The sequence below is a fragment of the Panthera pardus genome, unplaced genomic scaffold, assembly GCF_024362965.1.
Source record: "Panthera pardus isolate Hobbes unplaced genomic scaffold, ASM2436296v1 HiC_scaffold_17, whole genome shotgun sequence".
NCBI lineage: Eukaryota > Metazoa > Chordata > Mammalia > Carnivora > Felidae > Panthera > Panthera pardus.
In genome coordinates this window covers 98,380,001-98,402,910 of record NW_026526732.1, presented here as the reverse complement: position 1 = coordinate 98,402,910, position 22,910 = coordinate 98,380,001, and the positions used below count along the sequence as shown (strand labels likewise).

At 36.6% G+C, this 22,910-nt stretch overlaps 1 protein-coding gene across 5 annotated transcripts in view; it reads right to left on the bottom strand.

Annotated features, from left to right (window-relative positions):
- Positions 1-22,910, bottom strand: part of HMGCLL1 (3-hydroxymethyl-3-methylglutaryl-CoA lyase like 1) — a 193,148-nt gene that overhangs the window by 67,290 nt on the left and 102,948 nt on the right. For 2 of the 5 annotated variants that reach the window (XM_053904794.1, XM_053904793.1), the window contains one exon: positions 4,834-5,253. The exons of the other annotated variants lie outside the window; for them this stretch is intronic. In XM_053904794.1, coding sequence (XP_053760769.1) covers positions 4,849-5,253 — 405 coding nt within the window. In that variant the 3' untranslated portion in view covers positions 4,834-4,848. Of the gene's footprint in view, positions 1-4,833; positions 5,254-22,910 lie in introns of those variants that run through there. 5 annotated transcript variants of the gene reach the window in all.

Genomic DNA, 22,910 nt, shown 5'->3' with positions numbered 1-22,910 from the left:
TGGCCTCACATTATGAGTCTGGAATATTTCTTTCCTTTTATAGCTTTAGGAACACTTAGACAAGGGCTAGAATTTTTATTTCATTGTTTGATAAAATTCACCACTCAAGCAATCTGGTCCTGGACCTTTTTGTTTTAATTTTTTTTTAACATTTATTTTTGAGACAGAGAGAGACAGAGCGTGAACAGGGGAGGGGCAGAGAGGGAGGGACACACAGAATCTGAAACAGGCTCCAGGCTCTGAGCTGTCAGCACAGAGCCCGACGTGGGGCTCGAACTCACAGACCGTGAGATCATGACCCGAGCCGAAGTCAGCTGCTTAACCGACCGAGCCACCCAGGTGCTCCTGGACTTCTAATTACTGGTTCATTCTCCTTAATAGTAATTGGTCTGTTCAGATTTTCTATTTCATTGTAACTAAGTCTTGGTAGGTTATGTATGTCTTTAGGAATTCATTTCTTCCAGGTTGTTCATTTTTTTGATATTCATAGTAGTCTCTAATCCTTTTTTTAAAAAATGTTTATTTTTGAGAGAGAGGAAAAGAGACAATGTGAGTGGGACAGAGGATCTGAAGCAGGCTCCACAGTGACAGCAGAGAGCCCAATGAGGAGCTCAAGCCTATGAAATGTGAGATCATGACCTGAGCTGAAGTCATATGCTCAAATGACTGAGCCACCCAGGTGCCCCTCTAATCCTTTGCATTTTTTGTAGTATTGGTGATTAGTATCTCCTCTTTCATTTCTGATTTTCAGTCTTTTTTTTTCCTTTCAGTCTAGCTAAAGGTCCATCAATTCATTTCTTAATTACATATATTTTTTTTCTATTGTTTCTTCATTCCCTACTTAGGAGAGCTTAATTTGTTCTAGTTGCTTGAAGCTTAAAATTAGAATATTTATCATTATGAACCTCTTTGTTAGAACTGCTTTTCCTCTGTCACACAAATTTTGGTTATGTTATCTTTGTACCTTTGAAATGTTGTCTTGACACAAGGAGACCTATACCATGTTCCATGGCTGAATAGAGCCGCTGGGTGTGCGATTAGCTCTGTCCACTTGCTTGCCTTATAGTTTGTAGGTGTTCTCATTTTTACTGTCATATGTTGTTTGTGCCACACTGGGTGGTCTGTGATGGCCCACTTCGGATTCTCAATTTCCTGAATATTCTTCCTAATTGTGAGGGGCCAGAAATCATAATCAGTAGGTAGTGAGGTTATGACTCAGCTCTTCTGCCTCGGCATGGGCAGACCATGGTCTAGAGCAAGCAAAATTCTTCATTTGGGGGCTCAGAATAGTCAGACCTGTACCCCCACTGACTTCCCTGGTTAAAGCATATCACCAGCTTGGATCTGCAGATGAAGAAAACTTATTGGGACCAGTACTTGGACTATATGAATAGAAACTCGGCCTGCTAAGATCCATGTACTGTTTGTTGGAAGCCATTTCTTTCTAGCACAGTTTCCCAGGGATTGATCCCTGAAGCATCCACTATGAGCTCTGTAAGGTGAAATCAGAGTAGAGGCTAGAGGCATTCACGATGCTGGGAGAAGGGTGACTGAAAGTGACACATAGGATCTGTCTTCCCACTGGAGGAATGAGAGGCTGAGAGGAGACCTATTGCATGGTGTTGTGTTAGCCCTAGAAAGGGGAAATGTGCTCATTGTGTAGCTGTTCAGTTTACCCTTCTAATATAGTCTGTCTTTGGTCTCTCAAGTGGATGGTGGTGCCTCAGCCTAATTCCTTTGTTCTACAATTCTCTCAGTAGTGTCTTGCCCATGAATAGTTGTTAAGTGATTCCTGACTTTGCTTTCTTTCACAAGTAGAACTATGTCACCATTTTGACAATGATGACCCCTAAACCCACTCTTGTTCTGGTTATTCTCACAAAGAACTATTTCTTTTTGTGGTAAATTCAAAATCTTCCTTTAGAAAGTTATTCTCCACTAATGTTTCCATAAATTTTCAAAATATGAAGACAAATGTCCTTATGTGTTAATTTGTGATATTTCTTTCTTATCTTCTCTTTAACTTTAAACAAATCACCCAGGCCACTCTCCCATACTATAGCGCAAGAGACTGAGTTTATGAATGTAGGGTTCATCCTCCACAGGCTTGTGCTTTGTATATATGCATCATTTTTACCAGCCTTTCCATATTTTCCGTGGGAGACTCTGCTGAAAACAATTTACCAGCCTGTTGTTCTTAATTAGCACTCTTTTTCTTGCATTATATTTGCATTTTGCCCTGTGTATGTGTTGAAATATGGACACGTAATTTCCTCAAAAATTTTCATTGAATGTGAAATTACAAATCCCCTGCCTCTCTCACCCTTTTCATTTATAGAACCCCAAGTGATCCTCATATAATCTTACACTGTATATGCATACTCATTTTCCCCCAAGTTTTGTATTGGTATGGGATATCAGTACAATGTATAAGGACAGTTAAGATTTGTGTAAAAAGCCTGCAGGTTAAAACAGTATACAGAGAGGTAATTATAAATATACATGTGCAGATACACTGCTTTGATTCATTTTAACCCCCAATTCCAACTAATCTAATCTGCAATTCCCATACCTACTAAAGACCACAGACTCCATTAGAATTCTGGATTAGTAAGGAGTTTACTATTTCTTATCCCACGCAACTACAATCTATTTAAAAAATTTAGAACAGGATTCTAAAACTCAAATTCTTCCCGGGGTTAAATAAGTAAGTGGGATACAAGATGCAAATCAGATTTTAGGGCATGTCTTCTTTCCAGAACTCAGTTCCAGCCTATTCTTGTCATGCAAGAATATAAAGTTAGCACTTGAAGAAGTTAGCTTCAATAAATCCACAGCAAGATTTTTTTAAGAAGGTAAGTAAATCAACACATTTATCTGCTCATCTAACATTGTGCAACAAGATTGAAGGGAACAATAATGAACATATTTGTCAGATAGTTCCTTACAAATGTCCTCTTTTCAACTTCCTTTTCAGGCCAAATGGCCAAGAGAAGCTATTCTTCATCTGCCTCTCCCCTAATGTTGTTTTTACTTTTCAACTTCTTCCTAATTTAGTAACATCTTCCTACCCCTACCAAAAATGAACACACTCACCTAGAATTTCAGATAGGAATACACTATTTGTTTCCATAGCTGCAGTAAATACCATGGTTTTCAATAAGCAAACACCATAACCACATTGGCAAACATAGTCTCAGACACAGTGGAGATCCTTAAGTGCCTTCAGATTTAAGCAAATGAGTCAAAAATAAAGTAGGATAAAACTAATAAAGTCACATTTCATTTTTTTAGTAGATTCAGCTATGGAAAACTGTTGGCCTTCTCATAGCTGATATGAATACTAATACATTTCACTTGAAGGTCTGTTATCCATAAAGTCTTGTGTATTTTCAAGGGGAAGTGTTCCAAAATGTCTATGTAGAAAAATAAATAGGATTTTCTTTTCTAACAGAATAGAAACAGTATTTTTTTAATTTAGACCTTCAATGAAAACAGTGGGTTTTGGTTATTGAAGTAAATGTTTCCTTTAAGAATGTTTACTGAACTGAAAACATTTACTAAGAAATGTGAGCTTTATTTAGTTATCTGTAGTTATTATGCGATCAAAGTAAAAGGAATCTAATTCTCAAAGCATCCTTTTCAAACTTCAACTTTTTACCTCAGGAAATTGATGTTGTAAACATTTTCCATATCCTGTAAGGAAAGTTTTTTCCCCAACACAACTAAATACTTATTAATGAGGAAATGAGCCTTGGGGAAAACTCAATTTGTGAATAAAGAGAGAAAAAGATTGATAAAATACAAGGAAGAATTCAAAATCAGGAAGAAAAAATAATTCTCATCCAGGGTAGAAATCTCAATTTGTAAGCCATAACAGAAAGAAAATAAGCAACTTTCATTTTTATACAATTTGTTAATGGAAATATGATATTCTTAAGTCAATCCTTTCTAAATTTTTGAGGATGAGGTTTTGGATAAATTTAGTTAAATATTTAAAAATAAGAATGGTTTGATAAAAAGACTACTATAGGGGTCATGACATATTTGTATTAGATTTAAAATCTAAGTCCCATTAACATATGACACTTGTATGAAATACACAGGTCAAAGTGACATGAAAAGCCAAGATAACCTAAGTTGTTATCCTGGTTCTACAATCTTTCAAACAGGCAGCTTTGTACAACTGATCTAACCCTGGTAAGCCACAGTTGTCTTTTGTGAGAGGTAAAAATATAGCACTTGTCATAGCTGAACATTTGCTACTGGTGAGGAAAGAAATTATGCAATAAGTGGATAACAATGTGCTTATATGAAAATTATTACATCATAAGAGTACAGCTGGATTATAGATTTGAATATAAAAAATGAAGCCAAAGAAAAGATAAGTACACAAGTAATAAAATTTTAGAGTAGTAAAGGTTCTTCTAAGCACAATTCCAAAGGCAGAAGCAATTAAGAGAAGACAATATGATCAATATGTGATCTTCATCTTACTTTTCCCAGCATTTAACATAATCAATTACCTCTTCCTTCTTGATTTACTTCTTCCTTGAGATTCAAGGACTCAAGAATATCTTTTCTCCTACCCCATGAGAAACTCTTTCAGTTCATTCTGGTGCTCCATCTTTTTTTTTCCCAATATATGAAATTGTCAAAATGGTTTCCATACAACACCCAGTGCCCATCCCAAAAGGTGCCCTCCTCAATACCCATCACCCACCCTCCCCTCCCTCAACCCTCAGTTTGTTCTCAGTTTTTAACAGTCTCTTATGCTTTGGCTCTCTCCCACTCTAACCTCTTTTTTTTTTTTTCCTTCCCCTCCCCCATGGGTTTCTGTTACGTTTCTCAGGATCCACATAAGAGTGAAACCATATGGTATCTGTCTTTCTCTGTATGGCTTATTTCACTTAGCATCACACTCTCCAGTTCCATCCACGTTGCTACAAAAGGCCATATTTCATTCTTTCTCATTGCCACATAGTATTCCATTGTGTATATAAACCACAATTTCTTTATCCATTCATCAGTTGATGGACATTTAGGCTCTTTCCATAATTTGGCTATTGTTGAGAGTGCTGCTATAAACATTGGGGTACAAGTGCCCCGATGCATCAGTACTCCTGTATCCCTTGGGTAAATTCCTAGCAGTGCTATTGCTGGGTCATAGGGTAGGTCTATTTTTAATTTTCTGAGGAACCTCCACACTGCTTTCCAGATGGTGCTCCATCTTTTATCCTCTTTTCCCTTGGACTTAAAAATAAATTCCAAATTTGTTTCTCACCCAAAACCAATTCTTAAACATACAGGTATGTGTACGGGTGGTAATAGTGAGGTACAGGTTTTTTAGCTTAATACACTATCAAAAGCATTCTTTAATTATGCATATATACATTATTATATATGTATGATTGAGGATGCCCTATTTTAATAATTAGTAATTTCCCCTGCAGGATGGGATTGTAGGTAAAAACAATTTTTTATTCATTGTTAGCTAGAGTGTTCAAATATTTAAAAATAAACGATTTTTTGGTTGTTAACACCCACCCAATAGTAGGAATGATATCACCCAGATGGTGACATCAGTTGTTCCTGACCTTGCTCTCCCTTACAAGAGTAACTACTCATGGACAAGACACTCCTAAGATAATCCTAGAACAGAGGAATGGGCCTGAAGTACCCTCATGCATCAAAGAGATGAGGGGATACTCTATTAGAAAGGTAAGAGAAGCAGCTACATGGTGACTCTATCACCTGTCTGCTAGTTCAGTGCAGTACCATTCTGAGAGGTCTGCCCTGAGCCTCTGGTCCTGCTAGAGGAAAAAATATAATAGCCTAGTGGTGACATCAGGCTGGGTAACATTCGACTGGGATCTTTCACTATATGGATTGAGGGGAATCTGCCTATGACTGAGGAAGGGGGAGTGGCCTTTCTTGGCAGAGTGAGTTCATTCAGGAAGTATCCCAACCAGCTAACTGCAGAACCAAGTTAATGGTGCACTCTGACCAGGGAAATCAGTGCAATCATTTCTGCCTGATTCAAATCCTCAAGGAATTTTACTGGCCCTAGAGCTTGGTTTGCCCATGCAAAGGTGCTAGATGATGGTCAAACCTGCTGCAGCCCAACCTTGCCCCAGCTGACCACAAGGGCTGACAAAAATACCTAGAAGCTACTCAAACTAGTCATGCTCTTGTCCTGTTGCCCAGGCCACCGCAGGGAAAATAAGCTTAGTGTACCACCACATGTTGGCTATAGTACCCAGGGACAACCATCCAGTAACCATATGAAAGAACCCCCCAAACCAGTGAGACCATCCTTCAGCCTCACTGGGGCAGGTAACCAAGCCAAATATCTAATCCAACTGCATTTAATCTTGAGGTCAAGGGTAGGAGTAAACAACTGGCTTGCATAAAAACAGACAATAGTAAGAGGCCCCCATGGCCAAGGACACTACCAGCAGATACTTCAAGAACCCAAACTGATTGGCGCAGGACTATTTATGATAAAGCAAAGTTTGGAAGAGCAACCTTCTTATTAAGATACTTACATAAGGGATCAAGAACCCCCCAACAATAAGGTAAAGATGACACCACCAAAAGAAATGAATAAAGCTCCAATAACTGCAATGAAATGGAGATTGATGAATTGTCATAGGATTCCAAATAATGCTTTCAGGAAGTTTAGTGAACGACAAGAACATGAAGACACGTAATCAAAATTAGGAAAACAATGCCTAAGACAAAATGAGAAGTTCAACAAAGAAACAGAAGCCATAAAGTCTCAGAACTGAAGAATCCATTAACTTCCAATAGGTTCAAAAGCAGACTTGACCATCTTTACTATGAGTAATTAATTCAAATAAAAATAGATGAAAAAGATATAAAATGAATGGATTAAAAGTAAGATACATCAATATGCTATCTACATGAAAACGCAATTACCTTAAAGACACATTGACTGAGATTGAAAAGATGGAAAAAGGTATTTCAAGCAAAGCAAATGGTAATTAAAAACAAAACAAAAGAAAACAAAAAACCCCGGAACTTAGGTAAAGGTCATTAAATAATGTAAAAGAAGTCATCCCATCATGTAGATATATTAAGCAAAAAGTAACAAAAGGCGACAACAGTAATGAAATAATATTTAGGGACTTCGATATTCCACTTCAACAATGGGTAGATATTCCAGAGAATCAAGATGAAAACAGAGGATTTGAGCAACACTATAAACCATAGGGACGTAACAATACATACAGAACCTTCTATACAATGACAGAATAAGATATACCATAGGTTAGGCCACAAAACAAGTCTTAGCAAATTCAAGAAGACTGAAATCATACCAAGTGTCTTCTCCGACTACAACGTTATGAAACTAGAACTCAATACAGGAATATTTATGAATAAGTTAAACAACACACTCCCAAACAGTTATTTGATCAAAGAAGAAGTATCTTAAAGATGGAAACACAAAATCCACAAACTGGATGCAACAAAATAAGTTCTAAGATGGAAGTTCATTGCAACAAATGCTTACATTAAGAAGAACAATCCCCAAGTAAATTCTACACCCTAAAGAACTAAAATAAAAGAACTAGGTCCTAAGTTAGCAAAAGGAAAGAAAAAAGATTGAAACAGAAAAAGACCAAACTCGGGATTCTTTGAAAAGATAAATTTGAGGAACTTTTATCTAGACAAGGGAAGAAAAAAATGAAAAAGAAAGCCTTACAACTGATAGCAACAAGAGGGGATAAGAGGCTACCATGATCAACTATATGCCAACAAACTGAGCAATGTAGAAGCAGTGAAAGAATTTTTAGAAACATACCACCTATAAGACTGAATTAGCAAGAAATAAAAATCTCCCAACAAAACAAAGCCCAGGAGCAAGAGTCTTCAATGATGAAATTTATTAAATAAGAGTACTGCAAAGAACAGTAGACAGTCCCATTTTTTACAAGGCCAGTATTGCCCTGATAACACAGCCAGAAAAGGACACTACCAGAAAACTAGTATCAATCTTGATGAATACAGATGCCAAAATTCTCAATAAAATATTAGATACTAAAAACTAAAATAAATTGAATTGAGAAGTCCATTAACAGGATCATCCACCACGATCAAGTGGGTATGATACCTGGGAGGCAAAGATGGTTCAACATCAATTACATCACACTGTAATGAAAGAAAAAAAATCCCATCATCTCAATAGATGAATGAAAAGTATCTGATGAAGCTTCATTTACAATTGTAAAAAATAGCAAGTTACATATAGAAGGAATGAATCTCAACATACTAAAATCCATATGTGATATCCTACAGCTACCATTGTACTCAGTGGAAAAAAATTGACAGCTTTTCCTTTAAAAAAAATTTGTTTTTAATGTTTATTTTTGAGACAGAGAGAGACAGAGCATGAACGGGGGAGGGTCAGAGAGAGAGGGAGACACAGAATCCGAAGCAGGCTCCAGGCTCTGAGCTGTCAGCACAGAGTCCAATGCCAGGCTCGAACTCACAAGCTGTGAGATCATGACCTGAGCCGAAGTCGGATGCTTAACCGACTGAGCCACCCAGGCGCCCCTTTTTTTTTACGTTTATTTATTTTTGAGACAGAGAGAGACAGAGCATGACAGCTTTTCCTTTAAAATCAGAACTAAGACAAGGGTTCCCACTTTTCCCACTGCTATTCAGCATAGTACTAGAAATCCTTGCAAGAGAAATCAGGCAAGAGAAAGAAACAAAGCCACCAGAATTAAAAAGGAAGAAGTACAATAGTCTATATTTGTAGTTAATATGATTTTATATACTGAAAATCCTAAACCGTTAGGATTATTCATCAGTGAATTATATGAAAAAGAAATCAACCCCATTTATAATACCTTCAAATAAAAAAATACTTTAACGAAGAAGATAAAAGAGCTCTACACCCTGGAAACACAGATAAATGCAAAGTATCCTGTGTTCATATATTGGAAGAATATTGTTAAAATATCAAAAGTACCAAAAGCCATCTTATGGATTTGATGCAATCCCTACCAAGAACCAATGGCATTTTTTACAGAGGTAGAAAAACAATCCTTAACTTTATATGGAACTGTGGGAGGCATCAGACTTCTAATTTCAAACTATTTTACAAAGCTACAGTCATCACAATAGTATGGTATTGACCTTAAAAAGATCAGGGGCACCTGCATGACTCAGTGGGTTCAGCATTGATTTTGGCTCAGGTCATGATCTCACATTTCTTTTTTTTTTTATTATTCTTTTAAAAAAATTAACATTTATTTATTTATTTTTTGAGACAGGGGGAGTCACAGATTCTGAAGCAGGCTCCAAGCTGTCAGTACAGAGCCCCACCCGGGGCTTGAACCCATGAATCATGAGATCATGACCTGAGCCAAAGTCGGCCGTCTAACTGACTGGGCCACTCAGGTGCCCCATGAGCTCATATTTCCTGAGTTTGAGACTGCATCAGACTCTCTGCTGTCAATGCAGAGCCTGCTTCAGATCCTCTGTCTCCCCCTCTCAAAAATAAACATTAAAAAAAAAATCAATGCAACAGAATCCAAAGCCCAGAAATAACCTCGGGAAATAGGTTTAACATTTGACAGGTTATTCAAGAATATTCAATGGAAAAAAGATAGTCTTTAATAAACAGTGGCAAGAAAACTGGATATTCACCTGTAAAAGAATGTAACTAGACCACTATTTTACACTACTCACAAAAATTAATTTGAAATGAGTTTATGTCTTAAATGTAAGAGCATGAAACTTCCAGAAGTAAATAGTAAAAACTCCCGGACATGAGTCTGGCAATGATTATTTGCATATGATATCTAATGCATAAATAACAAAATAAGAAGTGTGGTTACATCAAACTAAAAAGCTCTGTAGCAAAAACAGTCAATAACATGAAAAAATAATCTACAGATTAAGAAAAAAAAGTTGCAGAACATCTTTGATAGCAGACTATGTATAGAACTCATATAACTCAATAGCCAAAAAATAAAAATCCTATTAAAAAATTCGCCAAAGATCAGAGTAGGCATTTTACCAAAGACAATATGCAAATGGTCAAGAAGAACATGAAAAGATCTTACCATCACTCATCAGTAGGGAAATGCAAATTAAAACCACAATGAGATATTACCTCCTGCCCTAGAATGGCTATCAGTGAAAGGACAAGAAAAAAATGTGACAATGTAGTTAAAGGGGAAAACTTGTGCATTGCTGGTGGGATTGTAAATTGGTACAGCCCTTAAGGATAACAGAATGAGGGATCATAATTTAAAAAAAAAACATACTAAAAATAGAACTATGCGATTCAGCAATACCACTTCTACAAATATATCCAAAGGAAACTGCACCTCATGTTCATTGAAGTATTATTTATAATAGTCAAGACCTAAGTTAAGTGACCATTGATGGATGAATAGGTAAAGAAGGTTTGGTATATATACACACAATGGAATACTAGTCAGCAGAAAAAAAAAAAAAAAACACAGGAAAATTGTGCCACTTGTAACAACATGGGTGGACCTTGAGGAAATTATACTAAGTGAAATAAGTTAGACAAAAACTTACATGCACCGAATTACATCATTTACATTTAAAACACACACAAAACCCCAGAGAGATCAGATTTTTGGTTACCAGAAGTGGTGGAGAGAGAGGGAACTGGAGCAAGGTGGTCAAAGACCCCCACTGCTAGTTATAAACATGTACTCGTGCTGTAATATACATTTTGATACTGTTGTATGATATATATGAAAATTGTTAAGTCATAAATTCTGAGTTCTCATTACAAAAAAAGTTCCTTTTTTTCTAGTTCTTATTGTCTATATATGAGATTTGGATGGTAACTTATTACTGAAATAATTTCACAAAATATGTATGCTTTACACCTGAAACTCATAAAGTGATGTATTTCAATTGTATCTCAATAAAAATGGAAAACCCCCAATTAATATGCCCCTTTAAAACCTGCTTTAAACAATAACAAAATGTAGAATTTAGTTTTGACTGCACTTTTAAATTATTTGGCAGAGAGGCCTTCCAAAAGTCTATTTGCCTTAGGGATTGAAGCAATCCTGAGGAATTATTTTGCTGTGGTCATGTTGAACCATGAGTTCATGAAATATGGATTACTATCATTAACAGGTGACTGCATTTGTTCTCATAAAACTGGCAATGTCTTGGAAAGATAAAATATCCTAATCACCTACTTTCTAAACTTGCAGTCTTGGAGTCATTATTCTGACTGCCTGAATCTACCCTTACTCTTTATTACCCTCACCTAGAAATACTCATGAGCAATTCCTAGTCCCACTGAGTCTGCATTGGAATAATATGTCCCATATGTATCCTTCATTCTCTTTTCCCTCCTATCATTTATCACCAGGAAGTGACTATTGCAGTAGTCTTCTCCCTAGTGTCTGTGTCTCTATAACTTTGCCTTTTCATCTCTGCATCACCCCAAATCCCACTAGTTCATCCTCCACATAGAATTTGGAGTGAGCTTCCTGAAACAAGGCATTAATCAAGCTGTCCTGATTTGCAAATATCAAATACTGTCAACTGCCAGTAAAGTGTAACAAAATAAAAAGCTCTCTCATTTTGGTGCATTCATGGTCTCCTGTGGGTTCCTGTGACACTTACCTGAAATTCCCTCTGCTCATACTGCAAACTCTACAAGGTCAATTAGTAACTGAGCTTACTCTTGCATGCATTCTTCCCACAACTAGAGTATTCACTGTTCAAATTTTATACACACACACACACACACACACACACATACACACATATATATAGTCAGCAATAGTCAATAACCGTCAGAGCAAAGCTAGTACCGAGTATGGTGGGTTGGTTTTCTTGCTACCTCCAGGCATGGAGTTAATTCATAGCATCATCCATCGCTGGGTGTAGCTCCTGGCCTTGCCTACCACTTCTCCCCAGGCAAGAAAGGTGTCATAGCCCTATTCACTATAGAGCATGCTTGTTAACCCCATTTTGACCAGAAAGTCTGATAAGAATACATAAATATTGTGTAACTGACCAATGCTTGAGCTGACAGCAGACAGAGCTGATCACCCACAAACTAAAGCCCATGGCACTACTGGGCCAAGGGAACATGGAATGTGCATCACCACAAAGAAGCTTAGTGGTCTTTGAGCCCTTTATCTCAGTAACCCTATGAAGAAAACTAATTCATAGTCCCTCTTACAATTGAATACAGCTTCAGCCCATCTGACAATTGTGAGAGTACTTCGGAAGCTGTGCGGCTCATCTAACAGCACTGCTTACAGTGGCACTTGAACAGACAGAACACCTAGCTTTTCCATATGCAGAACAAAACTAGTGGCCTCTGACCAGTATATCCAGTGCACACTCTTGCCTTACTGGGGTACCCAAACAACGAACTATGTATGCCTTGGATCCCACTGAGTTACCATCTCAGGGCAGGGAAGCAAATTCATACCCTCAGCTACCAGTGAATATAGTACCCAATCACAACCATTTAATAAGTCTAAGCAAAGAATCCCGGCAACCATAGAGCCCATTCTACAAAGTTATTTGGGAATGGAACCAAGCCTGAAGTAGTTTCCAACTATTCTCGACCAGTAGCATATCCCCAACCCTGACCTCTGAGCTCAAATAATTGCCTTTTCCAAAAATAAATCCTAATGGCAGGACCCACCTGCCCAAGGATGTTACCACAGACACATTCAGAAACTCAAACTGAACTGACTGGTGAAGAACTGTCTCCTATATAGCCAACCTTCAAAGTCCAGAAGAGGAGACTGTTTACTCAAATGTGCAGATAACCACGTAAGAATTCACAGATCTTGAAAAGTCTGGTAAATGTAACACTGCCAAAGGAAATTAATAAAGCTTCAATAACTGTAAACAAATGGATATCTACAAACATAATCCAGAGTAATCCTCTTGAAGAAGTTTAGTGAATTATAAGAACACAAAGACAACTAAACAAAATCAGGAAAATGAGAAGTTAAATAGAAACCACCAAACCAAACAACAAAAAAATTCTTAAGCTGAAAAATGAAATAAATGAATTCCAAAGAGAGTTATAAAAGGAGACTCAACCATGCAGATGAAAGGATCCACAACTTGTAGGATAGGACATTTGAAATTATCAGAGGAACAAAATGAAAAGGAGTGAAGAAAGCCAACAGAATTATGAGATACAATGAAAAAGCACCATGTTCTCATTATGGGAATTCCAGAGGGCATGAGGAAGACAAAAGAACAAAAAGTATATGTACCACAATATTGGCTGAAAACTTCCAAAATATGGGGAGAAAATAGACATATATATCTAAGAAGCCCATGAGACCTAAATATTTTGAGCCCCAAAAATGCTTCATAGAGATACACAATAAATTGTCAAAACTTAACAACAAGAATGCCAGTCCAAGATGGTGACACGAGAAGACCATGAACTCCCCTCCTCCATGGACACAGAAAATCTATACCTCTTTGTAAAGCAATTCATCCTGAAGAAGAATGGAATGCTGACTCAAGAGCTTCTGCACAAGACAGAGATTATATAGAGAACCAACAAGAGAAATACAAACATGGTACCAAGGGCACCTTGATCCCCTACACTGCCAACTACAGTAGGGAGAGATGATACTGAGAGAAGGCAGATTTGTCTTATCTAGGGCACAGAGAAAAGCCAGGGTTTATAAAGGGCAACTGTAATAAAAAGAACTTGCCAAATGACAGGGGAAGTGCTGAAATTCTCTCGGTCTGAGGTCCTGAAAAGGTCCATGGTTTAAGTTCCCTCAACACTTCAATAGCATAGAAGGAAGCAAGGTTCCAGGTGCAATAGCTAGTCAGCCACCTCAGTGAGTCCTAGGTCCCTAACCAACACTAGTCCTGGACACATGGGGGCACAGGAAAAAAAAGTCATGGTTTAAAGAGCAACTAGAATATAAAGGGACGAGCACTGGAACCCTTCCAAATGACATAGAGCCACTGGAACTCTCTCCAGATTGAAGGGGTTAGTGGGCACCATGGTTTAAGTTCCCCTCCACAATGACAGAATGGATGGGAAAAGGATACATACAGGCACCCTAGCTGGCCTACTACCTCAGTGAACCCTAAGCCCCTAGCCCACACCAGACCAGGGCATCCCACTGGACTGGCCTCAGCATGGCACACTGGGACACCCCTGGTTAGCACTCACTTGTATTCCCACCAAGGGAATACTGGCATCAATCACATTCCATGCCCACACCACTTTGTCTCCAGGTGGCTTGCTAGGATACTTTTGGTGCACAGTTCTCCAAGACCTGCTGGCTTAGGGTCTGCTCAACCAACCAACCAACCAACATGGCCTAGGCATGGAGAACCCTGGGAACTCCCAATTTGTGCCCATGTGGGTTTCAGGCCCCTATCTCTTCCATAAAGAAACTCAGGAGAATAGAGAGCATAGTGGAAGAACTGAGAACTTTGACAAAGAGAAAAGACAGAAAAGAAACAATCGGAATTAAAAAAAAAAAATAAAGTGAAAAATACACTAAAGGAAATTAACAGATACAGAAAAACAGACCAGTTGAGCTGGAAGACACCACCTATGATGACCAGAAAGAAAAAGGACACCTTAAGGATTGAGTTTGGTCAATGTCAAGCAAACCAACACTGCCATTACAACGGGTCTCAGAGGGAGATGAGAGAGAGAAAGGGGCATAAAACATCACTGAAGACATAATAGTTGAAAATTTCCCTGACCTGGCAGAGGAAATACACATCCCTGTTTAGGAAGCACAGACACTTCCAAACAAGATGAACCCAAGAAGGTCTAAATCACAACACATAATGATTAAAATGTCAAAGGTTAAAGATCAAGAGAGAAGTAAAAGGGAAACTTCATAAGGCTATCAGCTGATTTTCCAACAGAAACTTTGAAATATATCATGCCAGTCCCTGTGACCTACAAAGAGCTGAAAAGAAAAAAAAAACAAAAAACATACAACCAAAAACATCTACCTGGTAAGGTTATCATTTAGAATTAAAGGTAGGTATAGTTTCCCTAACAAAAGTTAAAGGAATTTATCACTACTAAACCAGCCTTCCAGGAATGCTCAAGGGACTTCTCTAAGTGGAAAAGAAAAGGCCATAATTAAGAGAAAATTATGAAAAAATATGTAAAATAGGACAAGATATACATAAAACATGGACAAAGGAGTACAGAAAGTTCTTTTATTATTTATTTTTATTATTTTTTCTTTTTTTTAATGTATATTTATTTTTAAGAGCAACAGAGCCTGAGTGAGAGAGGGGCAGAGACAGAAGGAGACACAGAATCCTAAGCAGGCTCCAGGCTCTGAGCTGTCAGCACAGAGCCCGACCTGGGGCTTGAACTCATAAGCTGTGAGATCATGACCTGAGCCAAAGTCAGATGCTTAACTGACTGAGCCACCCAGGTGCCCCTCATTTTTATTTTTTTAATGTTCATTTTTGAGAGAGAGAGAGAGAGAGATGGAGGGGCAGGGAGAGAGACGGAGACACAGCATCCCAGGAAGGCTCCAGGCACTGAGCTGTCATCACAGAGCCCAACACGGGGCTTGAGCCTAAGGACCACAGGATCATGACCTGAGCCAAAGTTGGATGTTTAACTGACTGAGCCACCCAGGTGCCCCAAGAAAATTCTTTAAGAATATGTTTAAAGTTAAGTTACCACTGGGGCGCCTGGGTGGCTCAGTCGGTTGAGCGGCCAGCTTCGGCTCAGGTCATGATCTCATGGTCCGTGAGTTAGAGCCCCGTGTCAGGCTCTGTGCTGACAGCTTAGAGCCTGGAGCCTGTTTTGGATTCTGTGTCTCCCTCTCTCTGACCCTCCCCCGTTCATGCTCTGTCTCCTTCTGTCTCAAAAATAAATAAATGTTAAAAAAAATTAAAAAAAAAAAGTTAAGTTACCACTAACTTAATCTACATTGCTATGTACTTAGGGTGCAATAAATGACCTTCATGATAACCACAAACCTAAAACCTATAAAAGATACACAAAAAATAAGGAGAAAGAAATCCAAGAATAACACTACAGAAAGTCACAAAAGGAAAAGGCAAGAGAATAAAGGAAAAAAAGAAGTACTACAAAAACAACCAGACAATAATTAACAAAATGGAAGTATATACCTATCGATAATTACTTGAGGAGCACCTGGGTGGCTCAGTCAGTTGGGCCTCTCTTGATTTCCAGTTAGGCCATGATCTCTCATGGTGCATGATATCAAGGTCTGCATTGGGATTCTCTCCCCCTTCCTCTGCCCATTTGCATGCTCTCTCTCAAAGTTATAAAACAATTACTTTATATGTAAATAGTGTAAATGTTCCAATTAAAAGATACAGGGTGGAAGAATGGATTTTTAAAAAAAAGTCATCTATATGTTTCCTACAAGAAAATCAATTCAGACCTAAAGACACATACAGACTGAAAGTGAAGGGATTAAAAAAAATATATGCTAAAGGAAGGGGAAAAAAGCCAAGGTAGCAATACTTACAACACACAAAATAGACTTTAAAGCAAAAACTGTAACAAGACTGGCAAAAGGGATAAATCCAAGATGGTTACAACAATGTAAATATCTATGAACCCAACAATGGAGCATGTAAATACATAAAGCAAATATTAACAGACATAAAGGGAGACATTGACAGTAATACACTAATAGTAGGCAACTTTAACACCCCACTTATATCAATGGATACATCGTCCTGAGAAAATTAATAAAGAAACAGTGTCTTTCAATGACACATTAGCAGGGATGGTCTTAACCAATAATACAGAACATTCCACACAAAAACAGCAGAATACACACAAGTGTATTCTTTCAAGTGCGCATGCAACATTCTTCAATTTAGATAATATGTTAGGCCACAAAACAAGTCTCAATAAGTTTGAGATTGAAATCATAAGTATCTTTTCCAACCACAATGGTATGAAACTAGAAATCAATCACAAGAAAAAACAAACAAAAAACACAAACACATGGAGGCTGAACAACATGCTACACATCCAATTGGTAAACGAACAAATTAAGAGAAAACCAAAAACTACATGGAGACAAATGAAAAGACAATGGTCCAAAAACTTTGGAATTTGGAAGAAGCAGTTTTAAGGAGGAAAGTTGTGATACAGGCCTATCTGAAGAAGTAAGAACAATTTCAAATAAACAAAATAACTTTATGCCTAAAGGAACTAGAAAAACAAAAAAGCCTAAAGTTAGTACAAGGAAGGAAACAATAAAGATTAGAGAAGAAACAAATGAAACAAAGGTTAAACAAAACAAACCAAACAGACAAAAAACAATGGAAAAGACTGATGAAACCAAGAACTGAAAAGAGAAACAAAATTGATAAATCTTTAGCCAGACCCATCAAGAAAAAAGATATAATCTAAATAAAATCAGAAATAAAGAAGTAACAACTGACACCACAAAAATACAAAGGATGATAAGGGAATACTATCAAAAATTATATGCCAATAAAATGGATAACCTAGAAGAAATGGTCAGATTTCTATAAATATGCATTCTTCCAAAACTGAATGAAAAAGAAACACAAAACCTCAACAGACCAATTAGTAGCAACAAAATTGAATTGGTAGTCAAAAACTCTAAACAAGCTAATGTCCAGGGCCAGAAGGCTTCTCAGGGGAATTTTACCAACATTTAAAGCAGAGTTCATATTTGTTCTCCTCAAATTATCCCAAAAAATAAAAAAGGAAGAAAAGTTTCCAAATACCTAATTACCCTGACACCAAAACCACATAAGGACTACAAAAACAGAAAACCACAGGCCAATATTTCTGATGAATACTGATGCAAAATCGTCAACAAAATACTAGCACATCACATTCAACAATATAATATTCACCACAATTAAGTGGAATTTGTTTCAGGGATTCCAGGATGTTTCAATATTTGCAAATCAACCAATGTGATAAACATCAACAAGAGGAAGGATAACAATGAGATTATCATCTCAATATATACATAAAAAGCATTTGACAAAATTTAACATCGGTTCATGATAAACCTTTTAACAAATTGGTTTTAGAGGAGACACACCTCAACATAACAAAGGCCATACATGAAAAACCCACAGCTGATATTACACTCAATGGTTAAAAAATGAGAACTTTTTCAGTAATAATACAAGGACATCCACTCTCCAATTTTCTCAACATAATAATTTAAGTTCTAACCACACTATTCAGACAAGAAAAAAGAAGCAACTAAATTGGCAAGGACATAAACTATTTGCTGACACTATATGTAGAAAACCCTAAACACTCCATCAAAAAACTATCACAAAATATGAATTCAGTAAAGTTGCAGGATACAAAGTCAATACACAAAAAGTGTTTATGTTTCTATACACTAATAAAGTAGTAGAGAAATTAAGCCAACAATTCTATTTGCAATTCCACTAAAAAGAATAAAAAAAAACAAGGAATAAACTTAATCAAGGAGGTGAAAGACAAGTACTCTAAAAACTATAAAATGTTGATGAAAGAAACTGAAGACTCCACAAAGAAATGTCAAGATATTCTATGCTCATGGACTGGAAAAACTAATACTGTTAAATGTCCCCACTACCCAAAGCAATCTACAGATTCAATGCAATCCCTGCCAAAATACTAATAGCATTTTTCACAGAACTAGAACAAATAATACTAAAATTTGTACAGAACCACAGAAGTACCCAAATAGCTAAAGCAGTCTTGAAAGAAGAACAAAGTTGGAAGTATCATAATCCCAAATTTCAAGATACTCTACAAAGCCATAGTAATCAAAACAGTATGGTGCTGGCACAAAAACAGACACACAAATCAGGGAAACTGAAGAGAGAGACCTGAAATAAACCCTCCTTTATATGATTAATTTATAACAAAGGAGGCAGGAATGTTACAATGGGAAAGGATAGTCTCCTTAACAAATGGTGCTGAGAAAACTGGATATCCATATGCAAAAAATGAAACAGGACCACTTTGGTATCATACACAAAAATAAAAAATAAATACCTAAATTTGAGAGCTGAAACTGAAAATCCTCAAGAAAACAGTGATTTGACATTGGCCTTGCCACATTTTCTAGATATGTCTCCTTAAGCAAAAGAAACAAAAGAAAAAAAAATAGATTATTTAAATTACACCAAATTTAAAAAGCGTTTACAATGCAAAGAAAACCATCAATAAGACAATAAGGCAACCTACTGAATGGGAAAAAATATTCACAATAATATATCTGATAAGTGGTTAATATACACAATTAGGAACGCATACAACTCAAAACCAAATAATAATAATAATCCCACTAAAATAGGCATTTTTCCAAAGAAGACAAAGGTGGCCAATAGTCAAATCCAAGATGTTCAACATTACAAATCATTAGGGAAAAGCAAATCAAAATCACAATGAGATACTACTTCATACCAGTCAGAATGGCTGGAATCAAAAAGACAAAAAGAAACAAACAAACAACAACAACAAAAAAACCCGTTGGTGAGGATATGGAGAAAAAGGAACCCCAGACCACTGTTATTGAGGATGTAAACTTCTGTAGCCACTGTGGAAACAGTAGGGCGTTTCCTCAAAAAGGTGAAAATAGAAATACTATATGATCCATCCACCTTGCTACAAATGGGCAGATTTCATTCTTTCTCGTATGTGGATCCTGAGAAACTTAACAGAAGACCATGGGGGAGTGGAAGGGGGAAAAAAAAGTTACAGAGAGGGAATGAAGCAAACCATAAGAGACTCTTAAATAGTGAGAACTGAGGGTTGATGGGGGGTGAGAAGGAGGGGAAAGTGGGTGATGGGCATTGTGGAGGGCACCTGTTGGGATGAGCACTGGGTGTTGTATGGAAACCAATTTGACAATAAATTTTATATATGTATATAAAATTAAAAAATAATACTATATGATCTAGTAATTTTACTAGTGGGTATTTACCTAAAGAAAATGAAAACACTAATTCAAGAAGATTTATGCACTCCTATATTAACTGCAGTATTATCTACAATAGCAAGATATGAAAGCCACCGAAGTGACCATCAGTAGATAAAGAGATAAAAAAGTGCTATGTATACACAATGAAATATTACACAGCCATAAAAATTGTTAAGATCTTGCCACTTGCAACATGATGTAACTAGAGGATATTATGCTAAGTGAAGTAAGTCAGAAAAGGTCAAATACAATATAATTTCATGTACATGTGGAATATAAAAGAAGAAATGAATAAAAAGCAAATGAAAAGTAGAAACAGACTCATACAGAACAAGGTGATGGTTGCCAGAGGGGAGAGAGGTAGGGAGATGGGCAAAATGAGTGAAAGGGAATGGGAGATACAGAGGTCCATTAGTGGAATGAATAAGTCACAGGGACAAAAAGTAAACCACAGGGAATATGGTGTTATGGTAGCGTCTTATGGGACCAGCTGAAAGTCATACTTATGAACATAGCATAATGTATATACTTTGTATATGTTGTACTCCTGAAATTATGTAACACTGTATATCAAATATATTAAAAAAAACAAGTCAAAGACCAAAAAACAAGTTTAAAATTAGCAAAGAAAAATAGAGAAGTACATGCAAGGGAACCCACAAAAGACTATCAGTGGATTTCTCTATAGAAACTTTTCATCAGGCCAGAAGACAATAAAATTATATACTCAAAATATTGAAAAAAAAAACTCAACCAATATTTCTATACCAGCCAAGCTGTCCTTCAGAAACGAAGGAGGGATAAAACAGGTAAAAGCAGAAGGAGTTCATCACCACTGGACTTGCTATACAATAATCTAAAAGGGAGTTCTTTGATTGGAAATAAAAGATTTATTAACATAACATTTTAAGAATGCATTGTAAAACTCATGGGTAATGGTAAACACATAGTTAATAATTCTGTAATTTGGTAATGGTAATGCATAATTCATTTACAATTCCACTTTAATATTTTTTAATATTTAGGTTTTTTTGGGGGGGGATGGGAGGCAGAGAGAGACAGAGACATAGACAGAAGCAGGCTCCAAGCTGTCAGCACAGAGCCCAACACAGGGATTAAACTCAAAAACCATGAGACCATGACCTGAGCTGAAGTCAGATGCTTAACTGAGTGAGCCACCTAGGTGGACCTACAATTCTACTTTAAAAGTTAAAAAATGAATATAGTAAAATAACCATAACTTAAATTGTCTGTTATTACACAATATAAAAAATGTAAATTGTAACATCACTATCCTAAAATGTAAGGGGAAAGAGAAGTATAAACTGTAGAAATCCTATTGAAGTCATTAGTTGAATTAGTTTAATTCGTCTAACCAATGCATTCAGTAAAATTGTAGGATACAAAATTAACATTCAATAATCAGGATTTCTATACACTAACAACAAATTATCTGATGAAGAAAAACCAATTCAATTTACAATAGCATCAAAGAAAATAAAATACTTAGAAATAAATGTAACCAAAAAGGGGGAAAACCTCTATAAACTATGAGATATTGACAAAATAAATTGAAGAAAACACAAAAAAATGGTAAGTATCCTGTGTTCATACATTGGAAGAATATTGTTAAAATGTCAACACTACAAAAAGCCATCTATAGATTCAATGAATTCCCTATCAAGGTTCCAATGACATTTTTATAGAAGTAGGAAAAAAGCAATTCAAAATTTATAGTCCCTTAATAGCCAAAGCAATCCTGAGAAAGAACAAAGCAGAAGGCATCATACTTTCTGGTTTCAAAGTGTACTATAAATCTGCAGAAATCAAAACAGTATGGCCCTGGTATAAAAAGAGACACAGAGATTAGTGGAAAAGAATTGACAGCCCAAAAATAAACCAAGCATGTATCTTCTTCAACTAATATTTGACAAGGGATTCAAGAATACTCAATGAACAAATGATAGTCTTTTCTGTAAATGATGCTGAGAAAACTGAGTATTTACATGTAAAAGAATAAAAGCTAGGGACACCTGGGTAGCTCAGTCAGTTGAGCATCTGATTTCAGCTCAGGTCATGATCTCACAGCTTGTGAGTTCAAGCCCCAGGTCAGGCTCTGTGCTGACAGCTCAGAGCCTGGAGCCTGCTTCAGATTCTGTGTCTCCCTCCCTCTCTGCCCCCTCCCACTTATGCTCTCTTTCTCTCAAAAATAAATAAACTTTAATTAAAAAAAAAAAAAGACTAAAAGATAGATCTCTGTCTTACCTCACTCTCTCACAAAATTGACTCAAAATAGATTAAAGTTTGATATGTAAGATCTGAGACAAGGAAACTCCTGGAAGAAAATATAAGGGAAAAGCTCCTATAAAAGCAAACGTTTTTTTGGGGGGAGGATGAAATGACACCTACAACACAAACAATAAAACCAAAAATAAATAAGTGGGACTATATCAAACTAAAAAGGGTTTTCACACAAAAGAAACAATTGACAATGTGAAAAGACAACATATGGAACAGGGAAAAAAATAGCAAAACATTATCTAATAAAAATATAAAAACCCATATAACTCAATAGTTAAAAATAAATGATTCAATTAAAAAAAGGACTAAAGACCTGAAGAGACATTTTTCCAAAGATAATATACAAATAATCGACAGGTACAAGAAAAGATGCTCAACACCACTAGTCATTAGGGAATTGCAAATCAAACCCATAATGAGTTATCACCTCACACCTGTACAATGGCCATCGTCAAAAAAGACAAGAGATAACAAATGCTGGCAAGACTGGAGAAAAGGGAACTCTTATGTACTGTTGGGATTGTAAACAGGTATAGCCACTATGGAAAACAATATGGATAATCCTCAAAAAAATTAAAAACAAAACTACTGTAAGGCCCAAAAATTTCACTTCTGGGAATATACCCAAAGGAA